Source organism: Rhinatrema bivittatum, chromosome 1, assembly GCF_901001135.1.
Source record: "Rhinatrema bivittatum chromosome 1, aRhiBiv1.1, whole genome shotgun sequence".
In the NCBI taxonomy this organism is placed as follows: Eukaryota; Metazoa; Chordata; class Amphibia; order Gymnophiona; family Rhinatrematidae; genus Rhinatrema; species Rhinatrema bivittatum.
In genome coordinates this window covers 786,536,282-786,560,795 of record NC_042615.1, presented here as the reverse complement: position 1 = coordinate 786,560,795, position 24,514 = coordinate 786,536,282, and the positions used below count along the sequence as shown (strand labels likewise).

At 45.3% G+C, this 24,514-nt stretch overlaps 1 protein-coding gene across 1 annotated transcript in view; it reads right to left on the bottom strand.

The window, feature by feature from the left end:
- Nucleotides 1-1,889, bottom strand: part of SKOR2 (SKI family transcriptional corepressor 2) — a 55,001-nt gene extending 53,112 nt beyond the window's left edge. The window contains exon 1 of the mRNA XM_029586545.1: nt 111-1,889. Coding sequence (XP_029442405.1) covers nt 111-1,889 — 1,779 coding nt within the window. The remainder of the gene's footprint in view (nt 1-110) is intronic.
- Between the last annotated feature and the right edge of the window lie 22,625 nt (nt 1,890-24,514).

The following is a 24,514-nucleotide window of genomic DNA, read 5'->3' as shown; positions in this document are numbered from 1 at the left end:
ATTTCTGTAGGGCATCTAGTTATCAATCTTATTACGCACATGTAACCATTCAGCCTAAAGCTGCATTTAAATAATAATAATTAGCTGAGGAGCCTAAAGGCGATATTTACATCTTTGTAGCCGGGCTCCTTCAGCGATGCGTGGAGGGGGCCGGAGTCTTCGGGGGCGGCGGGGAGCTGCTCCGCGGGGTCCCCCGTCTCCCCCCGCGGCTGGCACCCGGGGCCGGGAAAGGCAGCCCGGCCTCGGCCCCCTTCCTCGCCGCTCTCGCCGGGGCCCCCGCCCCGGAGGCCCCGCGGCTCCTCCTCCTCCTCCTCCTCCTCGTCCTCCTCGTCCGCCTGCCGGTGGCTCTCCACGTCCACCTCCTGCTCCTCGTCGTCGTCGTCGCCGCTGCCCGCGCTGTCGCTGGGGTAGCTGCAGCTGGTGCCCGGGGAGGGGTGCCTGTCGGCGCCCGGCTCCTCCAGGCCGCCGTGCAGCTTGGCCAGGCTCCCGGCGTCCTTCACCACCGGCCGGAAGGCGGAGTGGTAGCTGGGCTTGCGGGCCGGCGGGGGCGCGGCGACGAATCTCCCGTCGGGAGGCGGCGGGGAGCGCAGCTCGCCGGCCACGGGCGGGCTGGAGGCGTCCGCCTGGAAGAGGGCGTCCCCGGCGCCGCCCAGGCCGCTTCCGTCGCCCCGGTCGGAAAGGTCCAGGAAGGCCTGCCTCAAGGTGGGGCTCTCCGCCAGGGAGGTGAGGGCGCTGGGTGGGGGCTGCAGGTAGGTGGGGACCGGCAGGCCCCCCGGGGTCCTGGGAGGCCAAAACATGCAGAACGGCGGGTAAAAGGCGTCCTTCCTGCCCGGCCAGAAGAGCCCGGACAGTCCGCCGGCCTTCTGCCCGCTGACCGGGTCGCCGTCGTCTTTTTTCGGACAAAGCCCAAACGCCGGGAAGGTGTAGGGGTTGGGGAAGAGGGTGCTGGCCGGGAACTTTTGCAGCACGCCGAAGCCCTTGCTGGGGACGGGGATGACCGGGTAGCTGCGCTGGCCCTTGCTGGGAAGGCCCGCGGGCTCCAGGTCCTCCTCTTCCTCGAACCTTGCTCTCTTCGGGGTGAGCTCCGGGGCCATCATGTGGGGGAGGACGCTGTTGACGGCTTTGACGGAGCCGAGGCTGTGGCAGTGTCCGTGGGACAGGGCGCGCTTTCGGCTGCCCCCGTTGAACATGGCCTTGACGTCCTCCCAGGCGAACATCATCTCCTCCGGGGGGCTTTTGTCCGACAGCTTCAGGTGCCTCCGCCAGGAGTTGAAGTTGGCGGCGTCGGGCTGCGTGTACTTGGCCTCCGGGGTGCGGTGGGAGTGGAAAATGAACTTGTTGGGGGAAAAGTACATATTACAATAGGTGCACTTGATACACTTAGCCCTAGAACTATTGTACCTGGCCGGTATAAAGTTTCCTCTGCAGCCCCAAGCACACTCGTGAGTCACGTCAAAAGCAAAATTATCTGGGAGTTTAGGGGGCCTGTTCTCTCCCAGGAAAGACTTGCACAGTCTCTCGGCCTCCCTTTTGGTGATCATCCCGCACCTTCTGGAGGAGATGGGCATCGCCCCGGCCCTGCGCAGGATCTCCAGCTGCACAGGGGTGCACTGCACACAGGTGATGCCCAGCGCCACCCTCCTGTTGTGGATCTCATTATAACTGAAGTTCTTCAAGAGGGTGTTGGAGATCTGGGCAAGACACAGCCTCTCCTGCCCATCGATCACTAGGGAAACGATGGGAATCCCGTATAAAATCACTTGGCTGACTTGGTTGGGTTTCATGCTGGAATGACTTGTCCTCTGCTGGCTCATGGAGTCTGGTTGGTAAGTGCCGGACGGGGAGGTCAACAAAATATCATTGGTTCCTGGAAGGGGGCTTGTAGCCATATCGACTGCTGTCGACTTGAAGAAACTTCTTTGGTCCTCTTATCTATGGAAAATAAAAAAAAATAAATAAAAATCGATTGTTGTTGTTGTAATTTTAATAAAGCTTTGTTAATTGAGAAAATGTAATTACATCCTGTTGAACGTGATTCAGGACTTCTGTCTCGTTACTAGAATATTTATCTCAGCAATATACCGCTCGTACGGTTCAGCCACATATATAGTTTAGATTTAACCTCCGTAGAAGGGGAGAGAGGTTTATATTTGTAAGTGCATTTTTACATTTATGGGTTACATGTAGCTTTTCCAATAATGATAAAAACGAATCAAATTTTAGAAGGAAAAGGGCTCAATGAGAGAAACCTTTTTCTAAAAATACAATTAAGAATATTATTCAGTGAAACTTAAAACATTTCTATTACTACTACGCCTTTAGAAACAAACCAACCTTATTTTCACAGAAGAGTATAAAGTATACTATACTGCAATACTTATAGATCCGTAGGGAAAATATCGTTTTTGGAAACCAACTCCTAGAAAGCTGATGTAGATAGACTATTTACTTTACGTAGAGCTACATAGTATCCTAGTCTAAATGGCACTATTGCCCATGCTTTGTTTATTATTATAATACTAACTCTCAAATTCCAAGCCTTGGAATTTGAAATAGTACAAGTAAAACGAAACCCAATCTCCTTGTACTATAAAATTTTTTAAGTGATATTTTGGTATTACTTTTTCAAAACAGAAAACCCAGCCACCATGAACGTCTACCGTCCACCGAACAAACATTTTTTCAATGCGTTTTTGACACATCCAGGTAAGCTTGAGGACTTTATATACGCACTCTTGATGTCATTCATCTCTAATGTATGTTGGACGCTTTATTAAAAATAGTCTTTCTTCAACTTATATTAATGAATAAAAAGCATGATATCATTTGAAGCGCCTCATTAGCATTAAGATACAGTTTGTTCTCATTTCCATGATGGATTTTTATGATTATTTCGCGTGCGAAAAGTGATTAGAACCCAGGGATAGACTTACAACGTGGGACACTACAAATTGCTTTATTAACTATGAAGTTAAGGTTATTCCCACTGGACAAATTTAGTTGGGTGTTTTTTTTTTCTCTGCAAGTGAGCTATAAATTGCTCGGTAGATCTAAAGATCCAAGTTTCCCTCGGAAGATTGTAATAAGGGGGGATACGATTTTTAAAAGATTTCCCAGAAGCTTTTAGATAAATGTAGGGTGAAAACAAACAAAAAAAACAGAACATCATTAACAGGATGGGAAAAGGCCCCGAATTCCCCGGGAGCTCAATCAAGAAAACATCTCATGTCAATACTAAAAAACGTGCAGTTTCGTATTGCTTTCTCAAACATCTGTTACTTAACTTTCACCTAATCTCGTCAAAAAGAAGATGGCCAAGGGGATATTTGCTAAAACATAAAGCAGGCAGGAAGCGCCAAGGTTATCAGCAAAGCTCTCTTCCCCGCTTTCCCAGGCAATCCTCAGCTGTAGCTACACAGTACCTGCAGGTAATCCGCTTTGAAGTGCTGAAAAGCGGATTGTATAAAAATACATAAATACATAGCCTATGCCTAATTTTTTTTTTTCAGTTCTGGTAAGTCTCGGGGTCTTTTATTGGGGTGTTGGCCTTTAGGATGGAAAAACAAACCTCGATGCAACTAGAAGGAGAGCACAGTTTTGTCACTTTGCACGGATCAGGGGCAGCATTTGACCGCAGTCTGAAGAGGCCGCGCAAGCTGTAACGCCAGGGGCGGCTGCCGGACTCGAGCGGGGGAACTCGTCGCTTCCTCTTCTGCCCAGCGGACTCGGCGGATCATCAGCCTTGGCGGTCGCTTTAGAACCGGAGCCTTGGCTCACGCGATGCCGCCGTCACCGAAGAGCAAACCTTGCCCATCCTGCAGCAGAAGGAAGCCCGGGACACTCTCACGACGGGGCAGAGCCGAGAGCTGTCGGTCGGCGTCTTCTGCTTAAGGAATTCAATCGCGCGAAGCAAAGGAAACCAAACCAGCGCTAGAACGTCTTATCGCCCCCCGCTCAGGTTCCCATTAAAACAGAACGGCATTTAAGCGGACAGGGTTAGGGGAGGGGGAGAAAAAAAAAAGTGCTAGACGCTACACATGGCTCTTGGCTGGTGCGAGAAAAAAGTTTCTGGTCCAGTAACCAGCAGCAGTAAAAGCGTCGCCTTCTCCCTGTCCCATTGGTATGCAGAAAATCAGAGGAAGCAGACGGTGTGTGCAGTCATTAGCCGGGATCACCCACAGACTACTGGGAGCCGGGTCGGGGGGGGGGGAGGAAGCGGCAGAGCAACAGTTACATAATTACCTCCTAAATTAATAATTTCTCTTTACACGTGCGCCGTCGACATCTTCCAAAGGCGAACCGAAGGGCGCATCACACCGGGTCTCCGGCTGGAGGGTCGCAGGGTTCAGTCGTAAGCCATCTTCTGCGCTTAAATGCTGCTGCTAACCCTGGCAGGGTGGAGAGTGACTGCTCCAAATTGTGAGATGGATCAGTGCCTTTTACCAGATAATCTAGGGGGGGGGGGGGGGGGTTGTCTGCCTCCCCGGTAAAGCGCTTTCCATCTGCCCGTCTCTAAACTCCTTTTGCACCAAGAGAACGGCACTGAGCGGAGAAGGCTGACGTCATCAGCTCCCTCCACTCTCCGCTCCCCTCCGCTCCTGCCAGGGCTGAGACCCAGCTACATGGAGGGAGGGAGGGAGGGAGGGGGGAAAGAGGCTTTCTCAGGCAAAAGCATCTCAAAGATTCAGCCCCCCCCCCCTTCTCGTCGTCTTGTTTAATTATAGGACCCAACCTGTTAATCCTAAAGAAATAATTGTTAATCTGATCTAGAGGCGGAATAATGAGCGCCCTGTTGGTGTGGAGTTAGGACTCAGAATAGCAGCGTTTGTGAATGAAATTCAAGACCCCGGGACGTTTAAGGCCCAGAATCTGGTGCAAGGGAAAAATGAGAATTACTCAGTTGTTTGTTCCTAACCTATTGCGTATTATAGGCGGTGATCATTTGACGCCACAAGACCGTAATTTTAGTAGTTTTATTCAACATGAAATGCATTCTTCTTGAAATAAATACTCAAAAGAAGCACTGCCATTACCAATATTACATCACGAGTTTATGTTCAATATATTTAAACTAGTAGAACGAATCCAGAGACGCTTTCTGTAGTACAATATATTAAGAGTTTCCATTAAAAGAACATTTTTGCTAATCTATTTGCGGTAAGAGTATAAACGCCTGACCTTCATCTACTTTCCTAGCGTCCTTTAGTGGCAATCAAGTTGTAACCATACATCACTTATTTGAAAGCTCAGTTTGTATTTATTAGAAAATTTAACGTTGATTCATAATGCAAGCAAAATGGTTAATATCAAGAAAAGAAAAATAACATTTAAATAATTACTGTTATTTGTAAAAATAACTGGAGTACCATGCGGTCAAATCAATGCTAATCAATCAATTACTATTTGCAGATAATAAAATCTACTTTACATTTAAAAAAAATGTAGAAAACGTAACCCCGGGCAAAAACAAGACGTTGATATTAAATTTACAAGAAGTCTTCTAGAGTCTGAAACTCAACCTTTTAAATCAGGAATGCTTTATTTTGTTTCATCAGGATACATAAACATTCTTAACATCTATGACATCAACGTCTGATGTAATAGAAAATGTCGACAGAAAAGGACCACGTCACTCAAGAGTGCCCATTTGTGCCTGCTCTACTGTGCTGTCATAGGTCTTACGCCACATGCGGACCCCATGCGTCTGCCCCAGTGCTCTTGTTGCCTCCGCTGAAAGTCTATTCTAGCGAAGGTAATCTGCCCTTTTTTTTCGGAATATTGACTAAATCAAGCAAATTATAAAAGAAAATATAAAGATGGGGCCTGGAGGAGGTAAACTGGTCATTAATAGATTTTGGGAAGCAAGGCTGAAGAGCTTTGAAATCCCAACAAAAAGTTTTGACTTTGAAATGTAAGGACACAACAAGGGTGGACTGGTATCTGAGTAAAAGTGAAGTATCTGTTAGCAAAATAAAAACGAATGCTCGAATACCACTTGTAATGATTGTTGGCTAAGAACTTCCCTTCTAAGTTCCAGCCTGCTCCTTATAAATAACCTAGAACTTTTTTCAGGGTCCTGTGAAATAATTCAGTGTGTCATACTGGTAAAGTGAGGTGAAGATAGGAAATCAGAAGCATCTGTATTATGGCACATGGTTAGTAAGTATTTAATAGACACAATCATAGCGGAATGGCTAAGTATTTTATATCTTCCATTTACAAATAATTGCAGGCAGCGCTGCATTCTTCTTATAAAAATCTAGTTAGTAATTTAGTTATAATTTATATAGGTTTGAAACAGGATTTTCATTGAAGATAAACCTTTTAACTTTGGAAGATATTTTATTTTGGAGATGGAAAATTCTTGCACTGTACTTTAGGAATATTTTTTAAAAGGTTCATATGGGTGAAATGTGCTCGAGTCATTATATTGGATGCTCTTATGAAATAAATGATCTTGTAAGGGAAAGGTACTTGATCTTTTGAAACATTTTTTTTTTAATTGGCAAAATGCCCTGGTGCTTTAGGATATTTTTTTTTATGAGTGCTCTCCTGCTGGACTTTTTGGGACAGTGCTCAAACAGGTGAAATGTTCTGGCAGCGTGACTATGGAAATACGATTTAATGTCAAGGTGTAATGTGCAGAGAGGGGTCAAAACTCATTCAGTCGGACCCTCCTCCCTCTCCCCGCCCTGAATTGTCCCTCTCTGCAGGGTTTCCCTTACTATTTCCTCTCCTGCTTCCCGGTAAATCCCAGATCTGTCCATGATATCACAATCCTAAGGAGTATTTCCTAAAATCTGGGTATCTGAGTGAAACTGCGAAAAATAAAATAGGAAAGGAAGTCAATCAGGGCTGGGAATATACGAGTGGGGATTTCAATTTAAAAAAAAATATTATGCAAAAGTGTAAGATAAAACAAATACATCTCTTTGCACCCAGATCTCTTCAATTGTTTTGTCTAAATAATCATCGGGCTGTTTCGATTAAGTTTGCCTTTCGGTTGTTATGGATTATCGTCTTCTCTTGCCAGTGTATGTCCAGAAATGTTGCGTTGGTGAACATTTTAACCACAGGAAATAAGCTTAAGCGTAGTTAAAAACTGTCTTTAATTAGAAAGACGGGCAGGTACTAGAAATCAGTTTAAAGAACTCTATGACCTGAGCTTTGATCCGACACGTTTATTCTTACTTCAAGTTTCTTTGAATATTTCCCAGATAATAACTAACTGTTTTACAGAAATATGGCAAACTTTAACGAGATGAGCTAAGCAAGTCCTTAACATGGTCCTTTTCACTTTAAACATGTTTAGAAAGAGTCCGAAAAATGTATTTAAAGACTCTTCATGTAAAATACTTATATTCCGCCTTATGAGACCATCATAACCCCAAACCACATACAGACAATGATCATGTATCTAGGCTGTAAGACAGGGAAAAGAAACTGAAGACCTGAGAAATCTTGAAATGCATGTTTTATAACAGTTTTCAAAATAATTTAAGAAAGCAGAAAATAAAACGCGTGAAAACTCCCCGCGCAAAAGTTTGCGTCTGCAAGACGAGGTCTTCCCCATGCGCACTGTCCCTAATTCTCTTCCGTAGCGAAACGTGACGTTTTCAGTTCAAGAAAAGACCGGGAACTCCAGATGGGTGACATTTTAATCAATACTTCCCAGCCCAAAGCTGTTGTAAATTGCACACTTCAAAAAAACTCTACTAAACAAGCTAATTGATTCCCAATTGTCCTACTGGTTAAAAGCCAGAGTCGCCTACTGTATGTACTATCTGTCACCTCACCATACCCTTGCCTGTACTCAGAAGTGATCATGTGGGGAGACAGTAGAAAGGCTTCACCTCTAACCCAGAAGGAGGCCTAACCAACTCTCACATCTGCTCTGTAGCTCTTTCTTGGGGGGGGGGGGGGGGGGGGGGGAGGACGGACACTAAGCTGCACCATACGCTTGAGCGCTGATTGCTAAAAATCGGAAGGGTACACCCTCGCATGAACAAAAACTAGACATTAAAGGCCCCATTTTCAAGATCATTTGCCGTGCAGTGCCCTTCAACTGGGGAAATGTTTTTTAGTTTTTTTTGAAAACGGACTCGCTATTCATTTTCCCCCTCGGCGTTTGCTTTCCAACGACAGCGCTTCCAGGGCGAGGTGAGCGCGACCATTACTTTGCAAAAATACGGCGCATCCTGGACAGAGTCCCAAAAGTCTGCTTTTTTTTTTATCTTAAATTCAGCCCCGCCGGTGACATTTTCGTTAGGCAGGGCTGCAGATTTTCCCTTCTCGTTCCGCCTGTGCATTGACTATCAGGTTGTTTGATTTTCTTCCAAAAAAAAATAAATATATACAGCAATCAATAATGTTATTTATTTTCCATAGTGCCAGAGGTTGTAAGTTTTATAAAAAGGGACACATTTACAACTAAGGATCCTCCCCAGGGACACACATGGGAGAAAACTCTCGGGGCTGTATTTTTTCCAAAGGCCGTCTTCCACTCTGTGCCTGTCAAAGAAATCGTTGGGAAATAGGGCCCTTGATACATCAAGCGCAGAATGGAAAGGAATTAAAGTGAGACAGTCATAAACATTACTGCGAGGACACGTTTTTACCCAAACGTGCTATTTACTTCAAACCGTGTTTAAATATTCAGACGCTCATTCTGTCAAGAACAATGTAATTGCATCCAGGACCACAAAGAAAACCAAACATGTGCACATCTATTTTAATGTACAACTCCCCCCCCCCCCCCAATTTCTGAACAATCTTAATGGAATTTAAGGATCCACACAGGGAAAACGTCCAGCCACGGAGAAAAATTAAAAAAAAATTGGAAGGGAAGACAATTATGCCCTTAAACTGCGTGTCTGGATTGTTTAGAGCATTCGGTTTGATTTTATCCTGCCATTAAAAAAATAAATAAATAAAAATTGTAGAGGGGTGGGGAGCAAGCAGGAAGGGGAGGGGGGGGGTGGGGTGATGGTCCTGGGAAACATTGGGTAGTTTGATCGTGGTAATACGTTTAATATTAATTCTTTAAAAGTAGATTGCAAATAATGATTTCTATTTTCTTTTTAAGGAGGGGGGACATTTGGGGAATGGAGCTGGTCCCATCTGGGAAACCCAGGAACTCATTTAGATCGCATCACTATAGGGCTTTTGTCTCTGCTCTTGAATAACCCAGGCAGACCTAACAAAAGGGGGCTGCAGCCGTGTGCCTGGAGTTTTTCCTGGGTAAAGGCTCATCTCAAAGGGGGCACTAGAATAATGGATAACAAGGCGCACTATTCTCTGTCTCTATTACCAGAGGGCGTGCAGGAAACCAATACAGGTAGAGGACTATTTCTTGGCGGGGGTCTACTTGGGGGTGGGGGTGGAATCTCCTCTTGCTAAAAACCACTCCAGCAAATGCTACTCCAGCACTTTACCGGAAGACCTTCCTCTTACTCAGGATTTACCCTTTCAGGCCGCGCTTTTCACTCTGCAGTTGAATTTACCAAAACTGATAATCAGAGTGGAGAGATCCTCCTGCTCAATTATTTATGAAGGCAGGGCTTTTCGGGGCCTTAGACTAAGGGGGGGATGATCGACTGGGTTATTATTATTATTCTTTTTTTTTTTTCCCAATCATTTGCATCTCAGATGATGGAAAGCAGGAACAGCAAAACGTCTCTGGAAAACAATTAAGATTTAAGGGGCCTGCTCATAAATGGGTTTCTTAATAGTGTGCCCTGGGGAAAACTCCTAGGAGCGCCCGAAAGGGGTTTAAACAAGTGCAATTTGAGGAGATTTCTTTGCAGCTGGATACGTTGGTTTTTTTTTTTTTTTTTTTTACAAATGTGCTATTTTTTTCCGGGATTCGTGTTGTCCATCCTGTTAAGTTTTGCTCCTTGCATCTGCTGGTGGGTGTTTTCATCAATCTGAAGAAGTTAATGCGGCTGGGTGGGTGGGAGATCAAACACAACCGCATGGTTATTCTGCACTTCCTTAATTAACGTTTCTGTTTCTATGTTTTCTATAAATGTGGGCAAACCGTAGACTTCCATAACTGGTGGAAATGGGAATACCGAGGAGCTGTCGGGAGCTTTGGAACGTGAGCCTTCCGGGCTTTAAAGCACGTGCCCCTTCCCTGTTGCAAAGTTGTTCGGTCATTAAAAAGAAGTTCATCTGTCACCACCGGGCAAACCTTGTTGCCAGTGTTTTATCTTAGAAACTATTCCGTGCACGGAAAAAAACCTCAAAGATTGGCGCTGCCGCTTTCAGAGGAGATATAACGAACCCACCTTAATTACTAACATGAAATTAAGAAAATGTAATGTGCAGATTTAAGTATACTTTGCCCTAAATTATGTAGAAGATAACAGGGCTTTTAGCAAGTAAAATAAAACAAAAAGCAAAAAAGGTACCAGCCATGCCTCTAAACGGTACGAAGTACTTTCCAAGACCAGTTCCCATATACACAGTAATAATGATAAATTTATCATTACTGATGACCACCCACTGGGTTATTATTGCTTTGCTGCCACTATTACAATCAAGAGATTTATTTATTTACTGTTAACATTCACTTAAAACTGACTGTTAACGGCTGTTCTGAATTCACCGAAGAGAGATTTTTTTTATTTTGGGGTTTGTTTTTTGTTTTCGAGAGCTCATATAGTTATAGAGCAGGAAACCAGGCAGAATGATGTGGTACAAATGGAGAGAGTGTGCGCTTTTGGGGCTTTTTTTTTTTTGGTACTAGAAATTACATTTTGCAAATGTTTTGTTAACTAGAATGTTTACGGAAGAGCTGCAAATAGTCAACATAACGAGCATACTGGACTATAGATAATCACGTAAGCATGTTATTACAGGAGAAACATTCATTAGTGATAAAATGTTTGCAGTTGCTTCCTGCTTTGCAGCCTTGTAATTTTATGCAGAACAAACAATCTGGAGGGCGGAGGAATAAGGGGAGGGGGGAATTGTATTCTTAGCTTCTAGGAGAGAAATAATATCTGTTACCCATCTGACCCCCCCTTCCTCTTATACCTACCCCCCCACCCCCGCCAAAATGTTTATGGGACGATTAAACTACAGTCTGACCTCTTTTCAGCAAAGCTGAGATGGTTTTTGCTGTTTAACTTGAAGTACTTCGCTTGCCACATGAGAAAGTGATGCCCGCCTCAGATCGTTTTCAAAGTTATATTTGCGACAAGGGCTGTGCTGGATTTCTCGCGCAAAACATTTGAACGGCAGGGGACCCGGCGCGAGCCGCAACTTGATTCATTTTTCCTGCTCGTTCAATGGGTTTGTTTTTATTATTATTATTATTTATTCTATTTTTTTTGTATGCGTGCGTGTGGCCCTTTGTAGAAATTATTACCCTGATCGAATTTCTGCTTTCTTTCTAAACTGAACACCGTTGTTTTTTGGGGTTTTTTTTTTCCCCCCAGTGGAGATGTATTAGCGAACCAGAAACCTAGATCGGGCGGTAACCTTAAGGGAAAATGCCCTGGGAGTCGGAGAATCAATTCCAGAAAAGTATGGGAGGCAAGTTTTTTTTTTTTTTTTTTTTTTTATGGAGGGTTGCTCCTTATAGGCAGAAAACTTGCACGGTTCAGAAATCCTGGGCCTGAATCTGGACTCTTCAAATGCTGCCTCTCACGTTCCTAGTCTTCCCTCTTCCAGGAGACGTAAATGTGGTTCATTGACATTGGAATTCTGCTTCCTTGGGAACCCTCCCGACAGCACAGATGAGAGAAAGGATTTCCAGTGCCGCATTATTACTGTGCTACGGACCACAAATGATCACGCCGGCTAACAACTCCCCTCCTCCCTCCCCGCCCCCCGCCCCCCGACCCCCAACACAACAGTAGCCAGATCTTTCCCAGAACTTGCACTATTTTTAAATCGGATTTTGCACTTCCTATAATTTAGTCATTTGGGGATCGTGCGGTTAGTGGTGCTGAAAGGGACAGCTCCCTGCACGGCGCGCTGCGCCTGTTCCAAATAAAATACCCAGGACTGTACGAATGCAATCATTGAAACTTTTTTAGGTTTTGTTTTGTTTTTTTTAAGTGTAAGGTTGCGTCTCTGTCATATTTTAACCAGAATGTAACAATTTTTTTTTTGCCTGTTTTGAATAGTCGGTAGCTCACTTCAATACTCTTTCTATCTGGGTAGAAGTAGCACGGCCATTTGCTGCTAAGGTGCGTGCTTAATTGTTAAAAAAAACAAACAAGCCATCAACACAATTTATACTCAGAATATGAGACGTAGTCGTGATCTTCCGTATAAAGGAGCCTTTCAGGATAGGTTAATAGTCCCTTTAACAGGTTAACCCACACGGTGTCTGGGTCTCCCGGCCTTGCCAAGCGAGCCCCCCACCCCCCCCCCCCCTCATTGCCGCATCAGCAATTTGGTGAAAATGAGAAGTTATTCACGAATAACCACAATAAACCTTTCGTCATTTCTCTAAATGCACATTTTAAGGAAAACCTCGGATGCAAGCTAGCTTAACCAGCAACGTGATATAATCCGGCTCCCTGTAATCGTCTGGATGGTAACTTCAGACGTTGACAGTTATCGTCCTAAATTAAAAGAAAGGAAAAAGAAGAAAAAGGGGGAAAAAAAACAACCCCTAACTAAAGACAGAATGTTGAGACTCACTGAAAGTTGCTGCTGCCCTAAGAAAGCTCTGTAGACATCGTTTACCTGGTTAAGCTTAAACACAACGAGAATTCACATTTCAATGCTTGGCGCAGCTTTTAACACCCACCTAGGAAATGCAAAAAAAAATTTTTTTTGCCAAATGACATGAGAGCACTGTAATCAAAGATTAATTGCCTTAATCAAATCGACCCACCCTGAGCGATTAATCTTTTAGCAACAAATTACATGCAATTACTTCAATCTGCAGGGTCAGTCGGGGGCAAGTTGCTTAAAAAATCCAGGCTTCAATTAAAATCACACGTTTAAATAAAAGGAGATCAATCTCGCCAATTAAGGAGGCTGAAGAGAGAAAGACAGGAATTTCAAATCTAGCGCCGCAGAGTCCGGGAGCAGCCCCGAAGCTCAATGAAACTTACCTGCCTGCAGGCTCCAGGCTGGACGAGACGGGCGCCGGAGCACACCGGGCCGAGGCAAAAGCAGCTCCCCAACCGTGACCCGCCAGACCCCCCCCCCCCCAAAAAAAAATGTCCAGTCCAGCTCCTCAGCAACCCTCGGTGGGGGAGGGGAACCGGAGGATCGCTACCTGGATCCTTCCCACCGCTATTGGCTTCCACCCCAGATCTGGACCCTGACAGTCAGTGAACCTGGAAGTTGTCTATATTTATTTATTTTGATCGCGGTCTCCTTCTCTTTCTCTCTCTCTCTCCGCTCCCTCCCCACCCCACCCCCCCTCTATAATATAGCGATCTTGGACGCCTACTATCAGTCAGATGGAGCAATGCAACGGTAACCCTAGCACATCCGGGGGGGGGGGGGGGGACGACCGAGTCACCTGCGTGACTGAGGCAGAAGAGGGGCTGAGTGGCGGAGTCAGTGCGCGCTGCGCGCGTGTCGCTTGCGCTGCAGCCCGCTCCACTCATCCTCCCTCCTGTCCTTGTACGGAGCTAAGCCACGCCGGGAAGGCTTTTTCGCTCGTTCCGGGGGGCTGGCTAGTAGCTACCTGGCTGCTCAACCTCATCAAGAAAACAGCTGCTATTTTTCTCTCTCTCTCTCTTTTTTTTTTTTTTTTTGCACGTATTTACTCTCGTTCCTTAAGGCAGAATTGAGAATGTGGTTTTTGCCACTGAGCCGGTGAAAATAAAGAAAGGGAATGAAGGATTTAAGCAATGCAAAGTTGAATTGACCCTGGTTAAAAAAAACAACAAACCTCAATAAAACCGCTTTGGTGGCTGTAGCTCTATCATCCCCCATATTCAGCTTTCCGTAGCCTACCCAAGCAGGCTATATTTAGCCGACAGCGTCATGTAAGAATATCTTTTCAGGGTCCTCTGTTTTGACGCCTATGGACCCTTCTACAGAATTAAACACAGAGGCGCATTTTGGAGAGTGAGTCGTTTCTCCCACCTTGGTTTTCAAAAGTCGTACCTGGACAGGTGTCAGCGAACAACGCCCCCCCAAGTCACCTAAAGCACTGTCAGGCGTCTTATTTCTCCCCCCGGATGAAGACATGCACATTCCTATTTGTGCAATCTGAAGATTAGCCTTAAAAAAAAAAAAGTTTTCTTTCCTTTTTTCCACTTGACGATACTTTGCACGCGTGGTGACTCGCGGCTGTAAATTTCTTCCTCAGCCTCAGCCAGAGCAGCGCGCGCTTTGCCAATCTTTAAGATCCGAGGGTACAAGGAATCAAGTAATCACTTCCACGCAAGGGTTTATTTTTCCCCAAAGTGGTGTCTTTCTTATGTCAGAAATTGATTTGCAATATTTCCCTTTTATTAATAAACAGTTCACGTAGATTGTTTGATCCAGGGAAGGAGGCTACTGGAAAAAAAAAAACCAAAAACACCACAACAACAACAACAACAAAAAAAAAACAACCCAAAGCCATACAGTCCTAATGAGTTCAATTACAATGTGGTAAACACATTGCCTCTACGCTTTAATTAAGCCTGCTGTCCAATTTTAAGTCATTAGTAATTCATTAAGAGAACAGCCTTTAGCTGGCGAGAATTAAAGGCATCTCCGAGGCTACACTTGCATTACACTTACCCAACGGTATTCTTGCCAGAGCAGTTGATGCATTTTAGAAAGATTTTTTTTTTTTTGCTACAATTGTTCCAGCAATGGAAGGAGCAGATATTAATACCTGGCCCACATGAAACCGGAGTGCAGGAAACCCCGCCATAGGATGAGCGGAATTATGAGCAAACTGCTGAGAACCGAGAGACACTTTCTTCATATAGAGAACTGACCACCGCTCCTCTTAACTTTTTGGGGCTCTGAGTACGGAATCCTGTTATAGCCGCCAGCTCAGAAGAGTCCCCTATAAGGCGGGTCTCCATTTCTCAAATAGGGGGGGGGGGGGAGAGAGGAGGCCGCAAAGAACAGCTGAAGGGACTGCGAAGGTTTGGGGGGGGGGGGGGGGGGGGGAAAGTCGTGATCGTGATCTGAGGAATAAGATTCAGCAATCAGCCGAGTCTTCTGCCTCTTCTTCCCTAGCAAAAATCAGGCAGCGAAAGTCAATTTCAGGAATCCACAACGTCAGCTTTAGTTGGGGGCCCCGACTAATCCTGTGACCCGGTTAAGGCGCTCTTTCCTGACCAAACGCTCCCACGGATGTACTAAGCCTCTAGGCAGAAAATGGGCGAAACCCTCTAGTGCGTGTGACCCATGGAATAATAATTTAATAATAATAATAATAATAATTATTATTATTAATAATATGGGGGCGGGTGGAGGACATATTATGGGACGAATAGAAGACACGAACTTTTCATTTTAGGGAAAGAGAGAGAGAAGCTGAGTAATTACATTTCTCTTTGGTCTGAAGGTTAGGGAGACAACTTTGCATAAAAAATGCCACATTGCAATTAGATCGTAATAATAATAATAATAATAATAAAAAAACGTAAATTGAAATTGTTGGTAGCAAACTGCCTAAGCAGTAAGATGCCAGGGTGCCCAAAGCTGCGCCCCGGGAAGTGACTTTTCAGCTTTTCTCTTTTTTTTTTGCATAGGACTGTTAAGTGCTGAAGTGAAGCTGCAAGGAGACTTTTCTTTAGAAACCTGGAGAAACGGCGCTCTTTTCTTTACCCTTACGCTTTTGGCGGTTGCTTTACTTTTTGGTTCCAAGGCCCCTGGGCTCCCGCAAACAACCCCCGTGCACTTTTCATTGCGCGCGCCTAAGACTGGCGGGCAGCGCCGCGCTCTGAAAATGGGGGCAAGCTGTGACCAGGGCTGCGCTGAAGCGGATCCGCGAGTTCCCGCGGAGCAGAAAGCACCCTCAGAAGCTGGAAAGCCATTGATAGTTTGGGGAAGGGATGGGGTGGAGGGGCTGGGTTACCCAATATGCTCCGATAGCAGAAAGAGACCCGACTGCAACTGAGCCTGGATATGGGGGGGTGCGCAGCATTCGGACTTAACAGTTTTGGCACTAATGCAGCCAGCGCGTTAACTCCGAGGCGGTCGTAAGTCGAGATCAGACTGGGCGATATACACGCAGGATCCTTGCTTTTAAGGTTACAATCGAGACGGATCGAGCAGGGAGGCGGTATAAGGGTGCGCACAAAAACAAATAATACAACCCCCCACCACCAAGTCTCCACTTTTTCTTTGCTGAAAAGCACAAGGGCGAATCTGGTGACAATGTGCTTAGAAGTGGGGTTTTTTCCCCCATAACTTGAAAAACTCCCAGCACCCCCTTTTCCTCCCACGCCAAACTTTCAGGGTTGTCATGCAAACCTGTCCACACCGGAACAGTGTTGCAGGCTTCCTGTCAGGTTCGAGAGATCGGTGGGAGGAAAAAAAAGCTTTTTTTTTTTTTTTTCCTTTTGCCAATAGCGCATCAAAAGTTTATCATGCCCTTTGTTCTTTGCAAGGAGCTCCAACCCCCAGTTTTCGTGCCGATCTGTGTGTATTTAGGTCCCAGCATTTTTTTTTTTGGACGTTTGCTTCTCAGCTTGGACAATCGCGTGGCGTGAACGATGCCATCCCCGCGCGTGGGGGAAAATGAATTTAGACGTTGCAAAACTATCCTGGGACGATTACGCTTCTGACTACTCCCGCACATTATACCTGAAAAGTGAAATGAGCATTAGGCAACAAAGCATGCAGCATTACCTCCAGTTTAGCTGTAATCTAGATTGCCCCTTGTGAGCATCGTGGTGCGAAGGAGCGGCAAAAAGAAGTTTAAACAGAAGGAATGAATTGACTTGGCCTCAGATTTTATGGCTTAAATAGTCATAGCTTGAGTATTATTTGTCAGGGAGAGGGTTACAATTGTTTTTTTTTTTTTTTTAGTTGTAAACAAGTTTGTCCCCTGAAATAATAAACCCCTCCCCCTAAATAATAACTAGCGCGCAGGCTCTTTAGATAGTTGGATATTAACCTTTCTTAAATTGCCTGATGGGAAAGAAAGCAAGGGAGGGCTGGAGAATGCGACCCCCCCCACTAAGAAATTACACCGCGAAATATATATCTTCTGTTAAAAGATGTCTAGGCAGTCCCTGCTCTGTCGCCTGCTTCTCTGGAGTCTTCTGTTAAGTCATTGCTAGCTGGAGACCCCTGCCCTCCAAAAACTGAAGGCCGTCTCTGGTCGGCACTCAGGACACAAAACTAAAAGCCTTCCTTTCATGCTGCAATTTAAAAAAATCCCTCCAATGAGAAATGAGCCTGCGGGTCCTTTAATGCAATCTTTCATTTCCTGTTTTTGTCTGATAACCAGTTAGTTTGAGCAGAGATCTCTCACAGTTGTTTTCCAAAGCCCGGGGTTTGTCTAATAATCCGCAAGAATCTCAGACAAGTAACATTTTTGGAAAGATGCGGTTACCTTTACTTTGTGCATGACCTGGGGGAATTCTGTGCAAAAATAAAAATAAAATTCTGCCCATAAAAGATTTAAATTCTGTGCACAAAAACTGAAAATTCTGCAAACTTTATATTGGTCAAAATAACACAATTTACATGACTGTCCTTAAGTAATTGCATTTTAAATTAATAAAGAAAAAAGTTATTACTTAAAGATGCAGAATTTTAAATATTTTGAGCAGAATTTCCCTAGAAATTCACAGTAAGAGTATCCCTTCCACTTGCTTTCCCTACTCCCCCTGCCACTTTGCCCTCTCAGGCCCCCATCTCCTCCACCTGCCAGTATATCTCCCTTCTATCTCAAGGCTCAACCCCTTCCACTCTATCTCCACTCCCAGAGTTTGATCCCTTTCTCAGTATTGCCCCTCACACAGACTCCCTCTGTCTTTCCGTCTCTCACACACATGCTCCCTTTCTCTAGTGCACAAACACACACCCTCATACACTCTCTCGCACACACATCCCCTCATACATGGTCCCTCTCTCTTGCATGCACACTCTCACAAGCTCCCTTTCTCTCTCACACATGCACCCTCACATAGGCTCTCTCTCACGCACTCCTTCACACAGGCTCGCTCTCACATATACACAATCCCTTCCAGTTGTCCAATTTGTTTTAGTCTCTGCTTTTTTAGGCTTTTAGCTGAACATCGTGCTTTGGGCTATGATGAGTCACTACAAGATTTCATTCACAATTACCATGGGATTCCCCCCTATATTAAAAATCCTTCCCAATTCACTTAATCCAGTCATTGCAGGAGGAGGAGGGTAGGGGGTAAGAGGGGATATGTAGATGAGTTCCCACCAGAACCTTGCATTTGTGGGCCCTAAATCTGGCTACTAGAAGTCACTTTGTGAGATATCTGGCATCATCTACCACTCTGGTAGATCTGAGGAGCAGAAGCCAACCATCAAACCCAAGTTTCCACTGAGCAGCCAGGCCTACTCTATTTACTGAGTTCTTAAAGGTGAACATGGGGAGGATAATTTACCTCTGTCCCATTTTCACAATTGTCAAGACCGGGTGTCTTTAAGAAATAAGAATGCTTACATTGTGACTCCTGAAGAAGCAATCAGTAGGTTGCGAAACACCGGTCGCTGTCGGGTCTTATATATCTGTTCTGTAGCGGGTACAGATGGACTATTTAAAATGGCTATATTTAAATCCTGTTTTCAAAGCATCGGAAGGTGCCTTTATGAACTTTGCCGCATATGAGGATAAGACTGGATGACTTTGCTGTATGCATCGTCGTTGTCAGGCTTGCTGATGCGGTTTCTTAAAAAATTTGAGTATTTTCTGTGAGAACAACATTGCTGGCGTTGGCAAAATTAGAGTTTCATATACAAGAGTCCTTTTGCTGTTGATTTGAGGATAATTTTGAACATAGTGGGTAACTTATGCAATAGCTACATGGATAAGATACACCCATTTTCAAAGTAAACATGTGCCTAAGACAGCTTTGAAAATTATGCAGAGGTATATGCAGAAACTCAGCCACATAAAGTTACACCAGCTCTTTGCAGAGCATACCCTTTTTGATATAATCTGTGCATAAAAACAAAATCCACCCCTGGAATGCTTCTTCTCAGTAAATGTAAAAGTATACATGAAACTGGGCTTTGCAAACACTTTTACACACACACACAAACCCCCAAAATTTTATAACACCCTATTTATGGGCATAAACGGCTTTGAAAATTCACCCCTATAGGTAAAAAGATCTTTTCTGCCTTGGTGCTGATTTGAAGCTGATATCTCAGACCCATCAATAGATTAATGTTGTTATTTTTTAAATAAATCATATTTATTGAGTTCAGGCTGAAGCCATAGAAAACCCTGGAGAAGGTCTGTAGCAGTTCTGGCAAGACTGATATGCAAATTGGTTTTCAGACCTGGGTACAGGGCAAAAGACTAATCAAGCCATCCGGAAGCCAGAAGATAGTAGACTTATTATCCCTGAGCAGGGCGAAGCCAGAGGAAATCTTTGGAAGTGGCCCTCAATAGCCTTGATGAGTTTTATTTTATTTATTTAATTGTGAATTGTGGATTTTTTTTGTGCAGTCTTTGTGCTGTTATTGTTTTTGTTTATTAGTTTGTGTGCATGTTGTTTTTACTGTTTTTGTTGTTCATTGCCCAAAGCTTTGCAGAACTGGGTGATTTATAAATATAAACTATAAATAAATATCTAAATACATTTTCAAAAGGTTCTAGCTGCCTAACTTTGAGAATTAGGTGGCTAGACCCAACCTCCTGAAAATTTACCACCCTGAACAGCTAAATATAGCTTCCTTTTTTCACTTACCAGGTCATTTATCATTTTGCGAGAGGGCCTTAACAAGCTTCCTCTGTCTGGTGCCATGTGTGAAGAAACCACGTTGGCCTAGTTAGGGTTCATCTTGACAATGCTACAATTGACTGTACTAGAAAACGTGTTCACCAAGTAATAAGAACAACAAATGCATGTGTCTGGCCACAGGTTTTCAGAATTGTTGTTACTATAAAAGAGACAGTGTTCGTGTAGGCCTGCCAACACAGTGTACATAATTGCCCTAGCTTGCTGCATTTGGCTGGCTGGGCCAAGGCTTTAGTCACAGTCCTAGACCTCGCATGTGGTGGACATAGTAGCATAGCTATGCTGGGACTTCAGCAGGGCCTGGCACTTGGAGGCCACCAGCTCTAGAAATCATGTCAAGCCAGGTAGCTGAGAAACATGAAGGCGCAGTGTCAATCTACAGTGTCTCTCTTTCTCAGAGTAGACATTTAACAGGCTCATTCCATAGTGAGCATCCATGTCCTTCTGACGATATGCACCTGTACATGGGATGCATTGTGTCACAAGGATCTGTAAAGACACTGATGCCAGCACTGCATCAGTTGTGGCAGAGAATCAGAGTATTCATCTAGCAGGCGTGCAGTAACAGGCTTCCCTAAAGGGCATGTCAAGGATTGTGTCATTCCCACAATGCTCAAAGGTGTTTGCAAGCCAGCACAGCTATGAGGGTTTGGGTGCAACCATACACACATGCATTGGCCTCCAGCTACCTAAGCTAAATATCAACTATCATGTCCAGATGGTGAGGGCCTTGTCTATTGGGATGACCTGTTGGTAATGTTAACTTCTCAGAGAGCCTAGACAAGAATGCTGTTTGGACTAGGTGAAGGCAAGACAGGGAATCAGATGGTGTCATGCCTTTACCTCTATTAGAAAGTAATGTCTCAATTGTCAAGGTCACAGTTGTTACACTCCTTATACTTTCTGTGGGCACCCTTAAAGCACATAGACGTAGGATTCCTGGGGTGAGATGCATGCAGAAAGGACAGAGGCTGTGGGAATTATGAGCTTGCCAGCAGGCCATGTCAGGGTTTAACACTAACTTCCCTTCTCCCTGGCCTTTGCACTGAATGAAGCAAACACTAGTGCTTAAACCTCTCTGCCTAAGGAGAGGATACCTGACTGTCACGTATTTCTCTAGCTTATAATTAACCCTGATTGCCTGAAAGAAGGGCTAGTTTCCCCTAGTCAGATGCAGGACAAAGACAGGAGGTATAGGATTCAGCAGCCAATGAAATGATCCGTACACACCCCCTGAGCCAAGCCAATAGTGTAGTGACACGTCTGTATGCTATGGGGAGAGGAGCCAATGATGTGATGACACATTGTATGCTATTGAATGTATGCACAATAAAAAGGGGACCCACGGGAGTGGTCCGGCCCTTTTCCTGCCTGCCATGAATCCTGCCTGATGTGTCTTCATTGCCTCGATAGAGGCCAGGATGATGAAGGAACAATCAGATGGTTTAAGGTTAGAGGCCCTTGCTGGTCCACATGACAGCCCTGACTTACTTGTGGCCTCCTCAGAGGAGTAGCAGTCCTATAGGCTGTATCTCATGTGGTATTTATCATTGTAACTGTTTGTGCTGAGCAAGGAAGGTGTGCTGAGAGACTCTCAATCATCAGCTCAGGGTATAGCATCCTGGCACAAAAAGGTGTCGTCTGCTGGGGCCCCCCGGAACCTACAAGCTGCCTGTATGTTAAATCAGCCACAGTGCTGAATGTATAGGCCTACTGCTCCCATAGGTCTTGTGTGGTTGCCCTGATGGCTTATGCACTTTCTGGGGCGGATTTTCAGAGCCCTGCTCGCGTAAATCCGCCCAAAACCGGGCGGATTTACGCGAGCAGGGCCCTGCGCGCCGGGAAGCCTATTTTACATAGGCCTCCCGGCGCGCGCAGAGCCCCGGGACTCACGTAAGTCCCGGGGTTCTCCGAGGGGGGCGTGTCGGGGGGCGGGCCCGGTTGTCGCGGCGTTTCGGGGGCGTGTCGGCAGCGTTTTGGGGGCGGGTACGGGGGCGTGGCTACGGCCCGGGGCGGCCCGGGGGCGTGGCCGCGCCCTCTGGACCCGCCCCTAGGTCGCGTCCCGGCGCGCAGGAGGCCCGCTGACGCGCGGGGGATTTACGCCTCCCTCTGGGAGGCGTAAATCCCCCGACAAAGGTAAGGGGGGGGTTTAGACAGGGCCGGGCGGGTGGGTTAGGTAGGGGAAGGGAGGGGAAGGTGAGGGGAGGGCAAAGGAAAGTTCCCTCCGAGGCCGCTCCGATTTCGGAGCGGCCTTGGAGGGAACGGGGGTAGGCTGTGCGGCTCGGCGCGCGCAAGGCTATCGATTTCGTATAGCCGGCGCGGGAGTGGTCCTAATTGTCCCATAAAATGGGAGTGTGCAGGGTTCTTAGACATTCTGCTGACAGGGATGCCTAGAAGGTTTGGGAGGGGTGTGGTTGGTAAGACACTGTTTCCTGAATGTGGGGACGGGATGCAGGAATAGCTGGAACGCAGAATCACAATGGCCTGCTCATACAAGCAATGTTAGGCTTACCTGGAGAACTGGGTTGATGGAGGGGCACAGTGGCAGCATGTTGCTGAGACTTGTGGGGTGTGTGTGTGGGTTTGCAGGTACCTGAGGCCTGCCAAGACTCAGATTTGAGGGTCCCTTTTTTCCAGACAGTGACCTCTTTATCCTCCTCTCTGTAGATCATAACATGTACAGTCGACCTAGACTGTGCCACAGCAGGCCACATCAGTTGACAAATACTCACCATCTATATATGCTGGCAGGGTATGTCTACTTGGAATCAGGCATATGTAGCTCAATATTTTTACTGTGCAGACATAGACGTGGTGGCATCTATCTGCTGTCTAATCTAGGGGACAGGTTTGCCTTTAAATCTTTGGCGTTTAACTTGGCCAATAAGCAACCTTGGCATTATGCACTGCTGTTTTGTTGCAGGCTGCTGGAACATGGTGTCATCTGCTATGTGACTACTGAGGAGGAATGAGGGAGTTGTGTCATGCTGAGAATGGCCACAGGCCAAGAGCAGACGGTCTAGAGGGCTGCTGCTGCTGCTGTTTGGGACCAGGCAGACTGGCACAGACCGGCTGCTACCTCTGTACTGGCCTTGCCTGTGGATCTGACTAAAATTCGACAGCAGCAACAGCCCTGTAGACCATCTGCTCTTGGCGTGTGGCCATTCTCTACATGATACAATACCCTTACTCCTCAACTGTCAGATGGCAGGTGACACCATGTTCCAGCAGCCTGCAAGTTGATGACCTATTTGGTGTATTTTATTTATTTAGATTTATATTCCACTTTTCACACTTTTTTCAGCGCTTCAAAGTGGATTACATTCAGGTACTGTAGGTATTTCCCTATCCCCGCAGGGCTTACAATCTAAGGGGGGCATTTATCAAAGGCGTTTTTGCATGAAAAAAACACCTTTAACGCATGCGAAAATGGGAGGAATTTGTGAAGCCATATCACACAGCTTTAATGCATATTTTAACTACACTGTTTTCATTTGTGTAAAGCTGAGAGAGAGAGAGAGAGAGAGAGAGAGAGAGAGAGAGAGAGAGAGAGAGAGAGAGAGAGAGAGAGAGAGAGAGAGAGAGAGAGAACCTAGCAATAACATGCTCATACTAGGTAGGTATTTATACCTCTATATGAGGCCTACCTAGTCACTCGAGGTGAGGTTTAGGTATTAGTGTAGGGGTTAGGGCCACTTTGACATTCAAAGTGAGACGTACGAACAGAACAGTGCTCTCTTGTGAAGATTTGATGACCTTCGGAGTGAGGTAACTCACCCAAAGATGAGATTTGTGCAATGTTCTCTCAACCTAGCTTGATGGGTAACATCTCTCAACCTAGCTTGATGGGAACATCTGTTCTACTTGACTCAATCAAACAACTTCTAACAAAATTAAAACTCATAATCAACATTGACAAAACCGAAATAATCATCATGGACAGAAAACCCAATCCAACATCACCACCCCAACTCACACCTGACAATCAAATGAACCCAATATCCCCTGTCACTCACACCATCATACATAAATTAGTACACACCGATCATCAAAGACAAACAGGTTTAAAAATTACCCCTCAAAATGCCCACAGGAACCTGCGGTCAAGCAACACATGTCGTCTAACAATTCCTCCCATCAGAGATGCTCACCTATCAACTACAAGAGATAGAGCATTCTCCATTGCCTGCCTGAAAATATGTAACTCCCTACCAAATGATTTGAGAACACAAACCAACATCAAAACATTCATGACAATCAGATAAATCAACGAACTAACAACAATCAGTATCACCAACCAAACCCACGCAAGAATGAAACAGCAACCAGCATCAACCATTGTCATACTAAATGAACTTATAAGAAACACTACAAAGAGACTGCCTCTAAGATTAATAAATCTCACTACCGTTACTATCCTCCTTCCCTTAAATTTCAATTCTTCCCTTGTTTTCCCCCCTCCCTCTCCCCTCTCCCGTAATCCCTCCCATTGTTTTTTCAATGATCAGCAAATGTTTAACTATCTGTATTCTGTTTGAATCTTGTAAACCGTTGTGATGGCTGCACCGAATGACGGTATATAAAACTCAACAAATAAATAAATACATTTATGCATGGGGCAGATTTAAAAT